This window comes from Pongo abelii, chromosome 9 (assembly GCF_028885655.2).
Source record: "Pongo abelii isolate AG06213 chromosome 9, NHGRI_mPonAbe1-v2.0_pri, whole genome shotgun sequence".
NCBI lineage: Eukaryota > Metazoa > Chordata > Mammalia > Primates > Hominidae > Pongo > Pongo abelii.
This window is the reverse complement of record NC_071994.2, coordinates 35931314-35946045: the sequence shown is the minus strand read 5'-3', so window position 1 is coordinate 35946045 and position 14732 is coordinate 35931314. Positions and strand designations below refer to the sequence as shown.

The 14732-nt window shown below is 36.4% G+C and overlaps 1 protein-coding gene across 17 annotated transcripts in view; it reads right to left on the bottom strand.

The window, feature by feature from the left end:
• The window catches only part of DCDC1 (doublecortin domain containing 1), a 514242-nt gene that overhangs the window by 446142 nt on the left and 53368 nt on the right, over window positions 1-14732 (bottom strand). For all 17 annotated transcript variants that reach the window (XR_008511168.1, XR_008511169.1, XM_054524533.1 and 14 more), the window contains 2 exons: window positions 13904-14060; window positions 13292-13454 (listed from right to left, as the gene is read on the bottom strand). Coding sequence is in view for 15 of the 17 variants with exons in the window: in XM_054524533.1 (XP_054380508.1) it covers window positions 13292-13454; window positions 13904-14060 (320 nt within the window). In the remaining 2 variants the exon portion in view is untranslated. The remainder of the gene's footprint in view (window positions 1-13291; window positions 13455-13903; window positions 14061-14732) is intronic.

Here is a 14732-nt window from a genome sequence, read left to right as displayed (position 1 = left end):
AAAAGAATTGAAAACAGATACTCAAGTAAGTACATGTACACACATGTTCATAGCAGCACTATTTACAATAGCCAACATGTGGTAACCAAATGTCCATCAATAGATGAATGGATAAACAAATGGTAGTACAATGTATAACACAGATGGAATTTCATTCAGCCATAAAAAAGAATGAAGTACTGATACTTGCTAAAAAATGGACAAACCTCAAAAACATTATGCTAAATGAAAGAAGCCAGACATAAAAAAGGTGACATATTGTATGATTCCATTTACATGAAATATCAGAATAGGTAAATCTATAAAAACAGAACATATACCAACGGTTGCCAGCAGCAGGGAGGAGAGGGGATTGAAGAGAAGTTTAATGGATGAGGGGTTTTATTTTGAAATGATGGAAATATTTTGGAACTAGATAGAGGTGTTAGTTACACAACAGTGTGAATGTACTAAATGCTACTAAATTGCTCGCTTTAAAATTATTTATTTTGTATTATGTGACCGCAACAAATAAAGAAGAAAAAAAGAAGAGGAGGAGGTCCATAGGTGCTGATCATTGTCAGTCAGTATTTCTCTGGGGAAAAAAAAAAATCTCTCACGGGGAAAAAAAAATACAAATGAATTATTGTAATGTAATGGGAGTTTACCCACAATCTGGATGCCCCTAGATGCTTTGCATGGTGAAAGGGTATTAACTCTACCTTCAAACTACGTTTGAACCCTAGCTCTGTTTCTTAGTGACACTAGATGCACTATACCTCCCTGAATTTCAGATTTCTCATTAAAAATTATCTAGTGAGCATCACTCCACTACCTGACTGGGATTAAATATCTTATATGTAAAATTACCTAACATATTGAAGTCATTCTATAAATGTTAGCTTCTTCCCTCACCTCCCTGAAGTTCTATTGCTTATTATGGAGCATTGGAGTATATTAATTGTTACATCAGTCAGCGTCCAATCAGGAAAACAGAATCTACTCAGAGTATTTGAGCAGAGGAAACTGACTGCAGGGAATTGGTTATGTAAGTGATAGAAAAGGCTGAGAAGCAACCAAAGGACAGTTAGGCAACCCAGAAATTAGAAAGAGCAAGAAACCATTCCCACTAAGGCCAGAGGGAGGAGATGTTACAGGCGCCAAGATTTAGAGACTCTTACCAATAAAGGGTTCTCCAAGGCCAGGACTAGGGTGAGGGGAGTGAAGGCCAATGAGGCAAAATGTAAGGAAGCTGTGCAGGGCCCTCACAGAACCCTCAGAGCGAGTGCCTCCTCAAATTGTGTCCCAATGATACTTCACTCACCCAACTCTAGTCCCAGCCCCAGCTGAAACTGTCTCTTTCACATGCAGAACTCCTTAAATTCCATGAAAAACAGTACTATAGCCAGACTCCATTTATGTGACTTATAGATACTACCTTATTTAGTTCTCTCAACAACTTTATAAGATAGGTAATATTATTATCCTTATTTACAGTTGAGGAAACTGAGGCACAGAGGCATTAATTTGCCCAAGATCATATAACTGGTATGTGGTGGCACTGGGACATGAATTTAGTTCAAGAAGCTGTGCTCCTAATCACTGCACTCTTTTGCCACTACCACATATCTCAAATTCAATGTCTAAAGCAAAATTTCATATCTTTCTGCACAAACTGTCTCACCCTTCACAGTTCTTATTTGTCAGTGTTTCCACTTCTTTTACAGTTATCCACTCTCTCAGCAAGACCTTGAACCCATACTGCTTATTCATTTCTCTCCAACTAATTGCTTATTCATTCAACAATATTTACTGGGTGTCCACACATCAAGGCACCAGGGCGACAACTGTAAGGAGGACAGAGCTGCTTGTGCAGTTCACAGGCTCTGGCAGAGAAACTGACAGTGTAACATCTCTTTGAACAGAGAGGCCTATGAGATGAGAAGTTAGTCGTGAAAATCTGGGGGAAAGGTATTCCAAGCAGGTTGAAAACCAAGCACAGAGACTCAAAATGAGGATGGGCCTGGCATGTTTAAGAAAGAAAAATAGACTGGGCGCAGTGGCTCATGCTTGTAATCCCAGCATTTTGGGTGGCCGAGGCGGGTGGATTACGCAGGGTCAGGAGTTAGAGACCAGCCTCGCCAACATGGTGAAACCCCGTCTCTACTAAAAATACAAAAAATTAGCCAGGCATGGTGGTGGGCGCCTGTAATCCCAGCTACTTGGGAGGCTGAGGCAGGAGAATTGCTTGAACTTGGGAGGCAGAGGTTGCAGTGAGCCGAGATCGTGCCACTGCACTCCAGCCTGGGCAACAAGAGTGAAACTCGGGAAGGGAAGGGAAGGGATGGGGAGGGGAGGGGAGGAGAGGGGAGGGGAGGGGAGGTAGGGAAGGGACAGGGAGGGAAGGGGAGAGAGAAAGAAAGAAAAGAGAGAAAGAGAGAGGAAGGAAGGAACGGAGGGAGGGAGGGAAAGAAAGAGAGAGGGAAAGAAAGAAAGAGAGAAATAACGGAAGAAAGAAAGAAAAAGAAAGAAGGAAAGAAAGAAAGAAAGGGAAAGAAAGAAAGAGAAAAAGAAAACAGAAAGAGTGTATGTGGTTAAAGCCAAAGAGGCAGAAAGGGGCCACATTGTTCAGGTCAAGATAAAGGATTTGGATTTCATTCTGGATGTGATGGGAAGCTGTTAGAAGATTCTCAGCAGGGTGCCATGTGAAGAAAGTACAGTTGTCCCTGGGTATCCATGGAGGCTTGGTTTCAAGACCCCTAGGATACCAAAATCTGTAGATGCTCAAGTCCCTTATATAAAATGTAGTAGTATTTGTATATAACATACACACATACCCCTGTGTACTTTAAATCATCTCTAGATTATAATGCCTAATACAATGTGAATGCTAAGTAAATAGTTGTTATACTGTATTTTTGTTTGTATTATTTTTTATTATTCTATTGTTATTTTTTATAGCTTTTTTTCTGAGTATTTTTGATCCATAGCTGGTTGAAGCCGCAGATGCAGAACCCGTGGATACAGACGGTCGACTATAGTGCATAGCGTAGTAGACACTGTTGGTGCCCCACCAAGGTGCCTTTTAGCAGGCTAGTGTACCCAGACTCCAGCTGCTTTGAGTCCTGGCTGTGACCATCGCATAGCTGCGCCCTTCTGAGAATTGCCTTTGACTGAAAGAAACCTAGTCAGGAAATGCCACAAGGTTGTGATCTCTTCCCTCCTACCTAGGGAGACAGCTGACAGCCAATGATTGACTGATTCTGGGACATAGTAGCCAGTCCCCTTGCCTCAAAGGGGAGCAATTCTCTGGTGTTTTTCACATTTCAGACTGGGGCTAGATTTCCAGTGAACACATGTCTTGGCCGTGCTTCTTCCTCTGCTCTAGGCTCCTTCTCTCACTCCCTTACATGGTTCAACTGAGAGTATTCCCTCAACAAGTCTCTTGCACTAAAATCCTCATCTCAGGTTCTGCTTCTAGGGAATCTGACCTGAGACACGGTAAAGGAAGGGAGACCTCTCAGTTATTCATTCTTCACAGTAACTCTTCAAAACATCATTTTTTTTCCATTTCCAACCAGACCCATTTGTCCATTTCTGTCTCTGCCTCCTAAAATCTGCGAAAACTTTCTAATTGTATATGATTCTCCTCCATCACATCTGACATTCTATACACCAATCACAGCTGAGTTTTCCTAAGACATCAATGTTATCATTACCTAAAGAGAAAACTCTTGGAACTATTTTTTGAAGTTTTCTCCTAGTCAGTCAGTCAGTCAGCCAGCCAGCCAGCCAGCCAGCCAGCCCATCAGGGATCTGTCAGGCAGTCAACAAATACTTGTTGAGTGTATCCTATGTGCCAGATTCTGTGCAAGGAATATGAAAAAAGACACAAGTCCTTTTTCCTAACCTTATGTCTAACAGAAGAGTTTACAATCTGATGCCATTCAAACTTTCTGTTCTTGTCTTACCCTAGTTTGAAGTACTATTTTACCTAAGCAAATCTGTTCATTATCCCTGTTCACTTTTAACCCCATACTTCACCTATTTGGACTCAAGTCCCTCTCAGGATCCAGTTTCAGATCTTCCCTTACTGCTCCAGTCAACAACAGCATTTTGGTCAAAGCCATTCAACAAGTCTCTAGGACATTCCAAACTTTCCCACATCTTTCTGTCTTCTTCTGAGCCCTCCAAACTGTCCCAATTTCTGCCCATTACCTAGTTCCAAAGTTGCTTCATTTTTGGGTATCTTTACAGCAGCGCTCCACTACCTGGTACCAATTTACTGTATTAGTGCATTTTCACGCCACTAATAAAGACATACCCAAGACTGGGTAATTTATTTAAAAAGAAGTTTAATTGACTTACAGTTCAGCATGGCTAGGGGGGCCTCAGGAAACTTAGAATCATGGTGGAAGGAGAAGCAAACACATCCTCTTCACAGTGTGGAAGGAAGGAGAAGTGCAGAGCAAAGAGGCAAAAAGCCCCTTATAAAGCCATAAGATCTGGTGAGAACTCACTCACTATCATGAAAACAGCATGGGGGGGACCACCCCCATGATCTAATTACCTCCCACAAGGCGTCTCCCCCAACATGAGGGGATTACATTTCAGATTACAATTCAATATGAGATTTCCGTGTGGACACAGAGTCAGACCATATCAACCAGGGAACCCTCCTATTTAGCAACAGGAAGTGATTCTTCTGTACATCACCCCTCTGAGGACATATGTTTTCATATCAAGAAATGTGGTTTGAGGGCTGACAGCCAGGGTAAGCATTATTACATCCAGAGGCAAGAAGAAAAACAGAATCTGACTCTTCCATGCCAACACAGAGAAACTGAAGATGGTCAGCAAAGACTTGACAAGGCTTCAGCCCTGGTGAGGAAGAGGCTATTCTCAAAGGCTGGGGGTGAGTGGAGTGAGTAGCAACAAAATAGTGAGGGGACTGTAGGGTATGTTGGGCAGGGAGCCAAGCAATTCAAACAAGAACTCTAATGCCATCTAAATCTACTTTGAATTTCTAGGAAAACATACTAGCCATTTTTTTTTTAATTTTTTTTGAGACAGAGTCTCGCTATGTCACCCAGCCTGGAGTGCAGTGGGATGATCTCGGCTCACTGCAACCTCAAGCAATTCTCCTGCCTCAGCCTCCCGAGTAACTGGGATAACAGGTGCGCACCACCGCACCTGGCTAATTTTTTATATTTTGAGTAGAGACGGGGTTTCACCTTATTGGCCAGGCTGGTCTCAAACTCCTGACCTTGTGATCTGCCAGCGTTGGCCTCCCAAAGTGCTGGGATTACAGGCATGAGCCACCACGCCCGGCCCCCATACTAGCCATTATTAACAAATGCTTCCTACATTTCTGTCTTTCATTAACTTTCTCATCTCTAAAAATTCAAAAATTTTCAACTCCTAGGGCTGAGGCTATCTGGTACCTTTATAAGAATCAGGTTAAAAGGCTAATCAGAGACTCAAAAGAAAGCAACCATTTGTCTCTTATCTACCTTTGACCTTAATGGCCCCTCCCCACTTCGAGTTGTCCCACCTTTGCTTTGAGTTGTACCGCTTTTCTGGACCAAACCAATGTTCATCTTACATATATTGATTGATGTCTCACGTCTCCCTGAAATGTATAAAACCAAGCTGTGCTCGGACCACCTTGGGCACATGTCATCAGGACCTCCTGAGGCTGTGTCATGGACATGTATCCTTCACTTTGGCAAAATAAGCTTCCTAAATTGACTGAGACCTGTCTCAGATATTCGGAGTTCACAAATCTCAATGGCAGTAACATCCGAGTTCCCCTTTGGATTGTTCTTGAGTCTCAACCTTTTCTCCTTTGGAATGTTCTTGAATCTCTACCTTTTTCCCTTTGGACTGTTCTTGAATCACTACTTTGCTGATAGTTCTTTCAGCAAGGTCTCTGCCCTCCACAACCAACTGCCAAAGAAAGGGCCCTTGTCTCACCTGATTACCTTATCCCCTCTAAATATGCTAGCCACACTTGGTGGTTTTCAAAGCAATCAGACCTAGACCTGTCCCAGTCTTCCTCTCCTCAGGTACTTTTCTCTGGAAAGTTAAGATTCTGCTGGGTTAGGATGCAGGTGGTGACTGGACTCTAGTGAGGACTTAAGGTTTAGCATAACCTTGGAAAATAGTTCCCAAAAGGGTTGTATCTCAGCTGCTCAGGGACTGCCATGTCTGCCTGACTGTTCATATACTTACTCTCCCAAAGCACTCAGAGAACCTTATGTTCCAAGCATAGATTACATTTTATTTGATAGAATCCATGTCTTATTTTATTTTCATGATTTTATTTTTAACCAAACCATGAAAAAGATAAAGCACTTCTTAGCTTGCTTTTCTGTTAAAAGGTCTGTCTACAATATAATTATATTTCCTCAGTCTACTTAAAAAAAGCCAATGTCTGTCACAAAATTAAATAAATCTAGATGCTCCCAACATTATAATTTTCCATTTTGCTTGTACCAAGTAAAAAGAATACTGCCTTCTTTTACTTCTAGAATAAAAAGCAGCAAACTTGCAACTTCAAATCCACAAGCTTATTAAAAATCTTAATTTAAAAAATTCGTTCTCTGGTAGTTGGGCAATAAATTTGAAAACACAACACTCTGTCAAGTAGGTATAAATAATGACATTAAATATGAATAAGCACATCATTTCATGAATGCAAGATGAGTTTATAAAATACAAATGCTCTGACAGTAAGAAAACATACTGCTATATTCAATTATATCATCTGCCCAAAATACAATTGCTTCTATGTTTGGTAAATAGATTAAATCCAGGTCACATTCCTGCATTCAACTGAGTTTCTAGTCACTCCCTTTTCTCTAAATACTTGCGCTCTTTGTTTCTGCATGTTCTTAAGTGTTATCATTTATTGCTATAGGCATGATGGCTATATTTAACTAATAATGACAGTGGTTGTCATTAGATTTTAACTCAGTAACACTAGTCTGACATATCATTTGAAGTATGTCTTCAATTTACATTTGATTAAAATTACAAACATCCCATCTATTGTGCCAATCAAAATGTTGTCACCCTTTCCCTGAACTTTTCTATGAACTTTCTTTAAATAAGTTATGGCAGCTTAAAGTTAAGGCTAGCCCTGGGTCACGAACATATTTTAAAATACAACTTTTGGAATGGAGCAGATTAAGGCCACTTGGGGCTCCTTTTATAAAAGGCCTTGATTTTGACCTACACCCTAGATATTGAGAGTTCAAAGCCTTTAACTCAGATTCCCATATCACGCTGTATACATAACTACTTGGCAGGTATTTTAATTTGGTTGTATTTATTTCAAGATCTCAGATCTAGCAAATACCTTTGTTAGTAAAATCAGATACGTGTGACAACTTGTATGAAAAGCTTGTGGAAACATACCTAGAAAGGATGGAGCAAAAGAAGGAAAATAAATAAGGGCAGGTACAAAAATAACATTTTAGGTAATTATCACATGCCAGGTTTTTATACCATCTTCTTTACTTCCCATAATACATCTGTAAGATGTAAGCTTATTTTTTTTTTTTTTTTGGAGACAGAGTCTCGCTCTGTCGCCAAGCTGGAGTGCAGTGGCATGATCTCGGCTCACTGCAACCTCCGCCTCCCAGGTTCAAGCAATTCTCCTGCCTCAGCCTCCCGAGTATCTGGGACCACAGGCTCGCGCCACCATGCCCAGCTAATTTTTGTATTTTTAGTAGAGATGGGATTTCACCATGTTGGCCAGGATAGTGTTGATCTCTTGACCTCATGATTTGCTTGCCTCAGCCTCCCAAAGTGCTGGGATTACAGGTGAGAGCCACCACACCTGGCCGATGTGTAAACTATTATGCTCAATTTATGGATGAAGAAACTTAGGCTTAGCGAGAATAAGTGACTGGCCCAGGTTCACACTCTAGTTTGCTTTCCTGGCAGTGATGAAGAAAGTAGAAACAAATTTTGTTGTTGTTGTTATTTTCCTGAACCCAGCCAGCTATTCTAGAAAGGTAAAAGTGGACACAAGGTTCTGACTAACTTCAAGTCTTAGTTATGTTTATAAGATGATATTCTCAGTTTTCTGTTTAGACCAGGGGCTTATAGACACTTAATTTTCAAATGATTTATCTTTATTAGAAATATCCAATAGTCATTTAAAGTATTACTTCATCTATATTACAGATAAGGACATTGAAGTGCAGACCAGTTTGCCCAAGACCAGACACAGGGACTAGAATCTTGCAACATCAGCTGACTTCGAGTCTAGTGTCCCTTAAAATAAACAATAATGCATTTCTCACAACTCTCCTAACAAGATATCTAAAGCCTTCAAAAGTGAAAAGTTCAAAAAGCAAACCACTCTGAAAGAATAACTATAGAATATATAAATGAATTCTCAGGTAAAGTAACAAGCAGCATAGGCAGACAACTAAGTGATTTGATTTAAAGGTAACTGTTTCATTTTCAATTTTGTAAATGCATTCAAGTTAACAGGACAGTATAGGTTTGCAAGCATCTGTACAGTAAACAAATGTAGTCTCTGTGTATGAATATAATTCAACATTTTATGGTTATGTCAAGAATTTAGGTGTTTTTCAATGATTTGGTATTTGACAATATAAAGAGATGCTGCCAGCCACATGAAGGCTATAGATTTTCCTACTGGCTAAGAACACTTTTTTGGTCCTTCTCTTATAATTGTCTTCAAATCCACACCTATTTTATATACCAAGGATATTCTATTCTTTTATTTACAGATTTAAAACTTTGGAATAGAAAATACATAAAATATTTTCCTATAGTTTTACCCTCACTTATAGAAATAGAAGAATCATATGCTGTCTGAGAAGAAAATGGTTATTTTTTTCACTACATAATGCCATCTTCCTCCTTTTGAATATATATAGAAAAGTGGAAGTTAAAATGTACAAACAATCTAACCTAATAAATACACTATTCAAACCAAAAGATAAAAGGGAATTTGGGAAAGCCAGTCCTAACTACCTTAGCTGACTGAATTAAGTAGTGGTTGCCATGTAGGTGAACACCACAAAGGCTGGTATCTGCTTTGGCAAGACTAAAGCAGCCATTGGTGTAGGCAGCACTATAGCGTTCTGTCTTGAGATCTAGCAGCAGAAATATTAAGGTATGATGTGATGTGAATAGTGGGTCACCTATTGAAATTTGTGCTTTTAACATAACAATTTAAAAATCAACAAATTCAGTAGACATATAATGGAAGAGAATATAATGCATGAATCCAGGTTCATTAAATGAATGCATTTCTTGAAAAACAAAATATGACAGAACATGTCATTATGGACGCAGATATGAGAAAAAGTGTTATGCTGCTATTTAGAATGTGTCTTGTGTGTCGTGGAATTGAAATATTTCCAAATCATCAATAATTAAAATGATGAGAATCCATCATGTCACTGACACTTCTACATGAAAAGATGGCCTATTTTAAATGTGCTCACACATATTCTTGTCAATCACAAGCTGTCATAGCAAATTATTTCATTTTGTAGATCACATGGCAGTTACTAGAAAATCTCTAGGCTTAAATTTAGATCTTAGGTGTAGTATCAAGAACTCCTTTCATGCATTTTTTTCTGTGACTACATCTTCACAATATTGGATCTAAAAGATTTAAAATCTTATTCATAATACCAAGTTTCACTTCTGGTTAACAAAACTCAGGACTGAAATGAATCACTGTAAATGATAATTCTGAAAGCCCGGTAATAGAATAGGATATATAGGAGAGAGTAGAAATATACAACCAAAAAGTTTTAAAGACAATCAGAGCTCCATACAATAGAACTTGGACCTAACGAATTAGGTCTAAATAGTGTTTTCCCCTCATCTTATTTAAGATATTCAGGCAATCACAGGGCACGAACCATTTATTATTCTATGTTTGCATTACTTACATACAGCTCCTAGCAGTTATAAAGGAACTGAACTCTTATAAACCCCATGGATCTGATCCAAGAATTTTCACTGTGTCACAATTAAGCAGAAGATTTAGGAAACTGTGAATAAAACCTAAACCACATGGCCATGAATCAGAAACCTTAATATGCCTTTTCAAACAATTCATTAACTACATATTCATAATTTCAATGAATTATTAATAAATGTCAGAAACTTTAAATGCCAGAAGTATAATACCTAATAAGGCAACATTATCAACAGTATTTATGTAAAATATTTCTATTTTCTTGATCTTTTCCATACACAATTAATATTTATGATTAAATATTCAACTTTAAAATGTAAGAATTATTCTAATACTGCAACAAGGAATGCTTCATGTCAGTCTTGACCTTGGCCTGACCTCCATATGAAAGCTTTGTGTTTCAAGGTATGTGATGAATAGCTCTCTGGCTTTCTATTAGATCCAGTGCCACTGGTTGTCAACAGTGATGCTCAAAAGGCGTAGTAAAATAGTTAAAATATCAGAGATCTTCTGTAGGATTTTTTCTGTCTTAGTAAATCTGGAAATCGTTCTTAGGCAATTTTCTCTATCTACATTGCTTTTCCAATGAATAACGAAAACCAACGAAGTATGGATATATAATTGCCAAAATATATACTGACTTGTTTGGCCTTCCAATGCCAGAAATAAAATAAGATCCATTTGATTTATGTTGTAAAATAGTATTCTCAGTTTGAAGGATTTATAACTTATCTACTCAGTTTAAGTTCCTTAAAGGCCAGGACTTCTATCCCTATGCTGGGGCACACATACTAGGTACTCAATAAAAATGTGTTGATTTAAGTTTTGATTTAATTGCATTAAATTGAATTTAAATTAGAGATGAAAGAATAATGATAAAAAAGAAATCAGACTATGAACCACAGCTTTTATCTTTCTCTGACCTGGCCTAGTATCTAGCATATATAGACTCTCAATAAATGTTTGTTGAATGAATAAAAGTCTGTAAATTAAAATAATGACCAGTTATCAATCGTATATAAAATACTTATGCTCATTTAGAAAGATACATCATTAACACTCAATTCTGCCAACTGTTTTCCCCTATTTACCTTTAGCATGTTCAATTGTCCAACTTCTGATCATGTCTCTTTAAGTTTATCTACCACTTTCAAAGTTATTCACACACGTTTTTATTTTAATGGTACACTTGTGGCTAGCTGGAAAATTATCGATTTATCTATAAAACAGATGACAGAAAGGTAATCTTCAAGCTGATTTTGGTGGTTTGAAAAAGTGTATGTGAATATGTGAGTGATATGTAATATATCACTCACATCAAGTTAAATACTACCTTTCATATATAAATGTATATCTGTTTACATTTATATTCTTAACATTCTGAAAGAAACCAAATATCATTGTTTAAGCTTATCTATAAGCTTAACTTAGATGAATGGCTTTTCCCCATTATACTTATCCTAACTCTTTTTAATGGACATGTGATATGCTAGTCTGTGTCCAAGCTCACCTACAATTTCTTTTCTCAAAAGACAAGGCACATCTGCCACCTGCTCTACTCCGTGTCCCAGCAACAACTGTCGAGCAGCATAAAGATTGATTATCAGTCAAAAACCATTGCACAACACCAGATTTTGGTGGGTTAAGCTTGCTGATCCAGCAAGAGATGGTGTGAAATTTTCAGGAATGTGTGCCAACATTTTGGTGCTAAAAGAACAGCAGTGCATGTCACAGTGAAACACAGCCAAAGATATGCAGACAAAGCAGAGAAGTTTTTTGTTCTGGGCTTGGCTTTTGAAAAGGATAAAAGAGAAAACAAAAAGTAGGAGGAAATTAGTTAGTACATTTAAAAATCATCCACCAAGCTCAGTCATGTGTGTGACATTATTATTTTAGGCATACATGTCCAGGAGATTTTCTTCTTAGCTTAGCTATAAATAATTTTTATATGTCTCTTCTACAATACCATTACTCATGTGAAAGGCAAGCATTTCTTATTAATAACAATAATCAAGGATCTTAATGAAGCAATCATTACAAATATATCTGAATTTTTTAAAGTCACAGAAAAGTATTTGCCCACTAAGACTATGTTTTTATATAAGCAATGATTCAATGAATATAAAATTAAGGCAGCCAGCCATATTTTAAACTTAAAGCAAAATGTGAAAAATATGAGTCTACACTATCACATAGGTAATTTTCAGTGAGCATTATAGCAACAAGTTTCTTTACAAGAACCAAATTTTCTTAAATTTTCTATTGAATTCAAGAAATTGCTTATTTCCTGAAGATCAAGTATTACATAAGAGAGAAATCCTAGTACGACTTTATACAATAACATTAACAGAAGGGAGAGATTTTCATCACCTCATCTGTAATGAACTCCAGAATTACTTTTCTTCTACTTATGCAATTACTGCCTAGACTTGCCTTTGATTCACTAGCTTTATAGAAGTTGCAGAAAAAAAATTACTTCTAATAAAGTATAAAAAGCATAGGAAAGTACAGCAGTTAAACACACTGAGTTTTTATGGCAAAGTCCTTATTCCTCATGTTATTTAAATCCGATTATCATACATAGCACTTGATACCAAACTCTGGGTACAACATGCTTGGAAGAATATTCTTAGATAGTAGTGCTTTTATTTCTCCCTTAAAATGTATTCTTTTCCACTGAAGAAAGAAAAACGTTATTTTTTAAAATTTTAGAAAATCTCCACATTTCTGAAATGTTGGAAGAAATGAACTTTTTGGAAAACCTTAATTGAAAATATGTGTAGGATTATATTATACATTTTAAGGTTAAAAAATAATCAAGCTGGAACATTTCTTATGAAATATGTTATTAGGAGAATCATATGTATATAAGAAATGCATGTTCATTACTGGCCACATTTTCATAATTATGTTGATACTATCTGAAAAAAGACCAAGAGTGTAAATGAATAAATGATACTTGAAACTTTGAACTATTTTCTGAGAGGATAAGTCTAATGAATTATGTCTGTTGAGTGTCACAGAAACTAAACAGTAAATTCAATAATCTATGATTTAATTTATTATATTTTCACCATTTAACCTCCTGCAGGCTCCCTAATGTCTATTCAGATCTATATTAAATTAAGCACCAATGCTAATGAAGGGCAATAAACGTGGCTGTCAGTGGATTTTTCTTTCATTAAGCACATTATCCTCTTACTGAGCTGTAAATGCGTAAACATTAGTTTTGTTAAACCATGCAAAAAAGACAGGATGAAAATCATTTTTTAATTGCACTCCTTAAGCAATTCAGTATGTGTGGGGGTAGGGTAGTTTTTAAATCTTTTTTACCTTTAATTTTTTTGAATGGATTTAAAAAGGGCTCTCCCGTTGAAACATAAACATCGGCTTCATGGGGTATATCTTCAGGTTCGAGGGCTTCCTTGCCGTCTGCCAAGAACACTCGTCTTGCGGCCATGTTCAGATTCAGCTTTTCTGTGCACTCTTCCAGCAGCTAGAAGAAAGCAAAAGGTAAGTCAAAGTGATTTACGACAAAGAAAGTAATATATTTCCCTCAAAACCAAAGGTTCTAATGATCAAAATAGAAACCCAATTGAGTCACTTGCCAATACAGTTATTTTCTAGCAGTTGAAAATACAGAAATAAAAGGTAAGTCAAAGCATGAAGCATATCTAATTATTGACTAAATTTAATATTTAAATGTCATTTTAATAACTCTACAAGGTATTGTAGAGTTGCATGTGTTTAAATACACTATTTATATATTGAATTTTTTAAAAAAAGGAAAGGAGTGAAATTCCTATGAAATCTATGTATATATAAGCAATCTGTAGATTCAGATTCTTAAAAAGAAAATATTAACAATAATTTTCTCATTTTTTATATTATAAAGAGAGTAAGGGGAAAAAAATAAAGCACAGAAAACTTTGGAACACTAGTTACCAAGGTGATGGTTGGTACAGTAACTCTGGCAAAGACTGTTCTAGATCCATTTTTGTAAGCTGTTACTTTAATCACTCTTGGTTGAAGTTTGTGTCTTTGAGACAATTTCTGCCAATTCCAGGCTGACTGAAATTTTAAAGAAGAGAACCCTGCAACCCTGAAGAAAAAGAAAAATATAAAAATTGATGCATGTTAATTAGTAAAAACTTTTAAATAAATATTATCCTGGATTTTTTAAAACAGATATAAGCACTAAAGATTGTTCCTATGTATATAAGTATACCTAACAAAACTTTTTATAGGATAAGACTGTTGTTACAGAGTAACACTCTCACTATTTAAACATTCAAAAAAATTTAAAACACAGTGTTTGCCAAAACTGCTCATATAAAACATATATATCAGAATAAATGATTTTTTATCACTTTACTTATAAAATACAACAGTCTTTTTAAAATATATATATATTATATGCAACTAAAAATTATATATATGAGATATGTTCTGATAGCAAAAAATAGTAATATGGTCTTAATATCATGAAACAGCAAATGGCTAAGATTCTATCCAAGTTTTCATGTTTATCAAAGTTCTTTAATTTTTTAAAAAATGTTTAAAATTCAAAAATATTTGATTTTAAAATTTTGATTCCAAGGTTAATTGTATTGCTCTCATTTCAAACTGTTTGGAAGTGGTAACAGTGAAGATTTATAAGTTTTGTCTTCGGGCAAAACTAATTTTGATCTTTATGATTTTTCTCAGCAAAAGTATGTGGTAAACTGACTAACGTCAAATTTTCTTCATAATTCTCTAACTAACCAAGTTAATT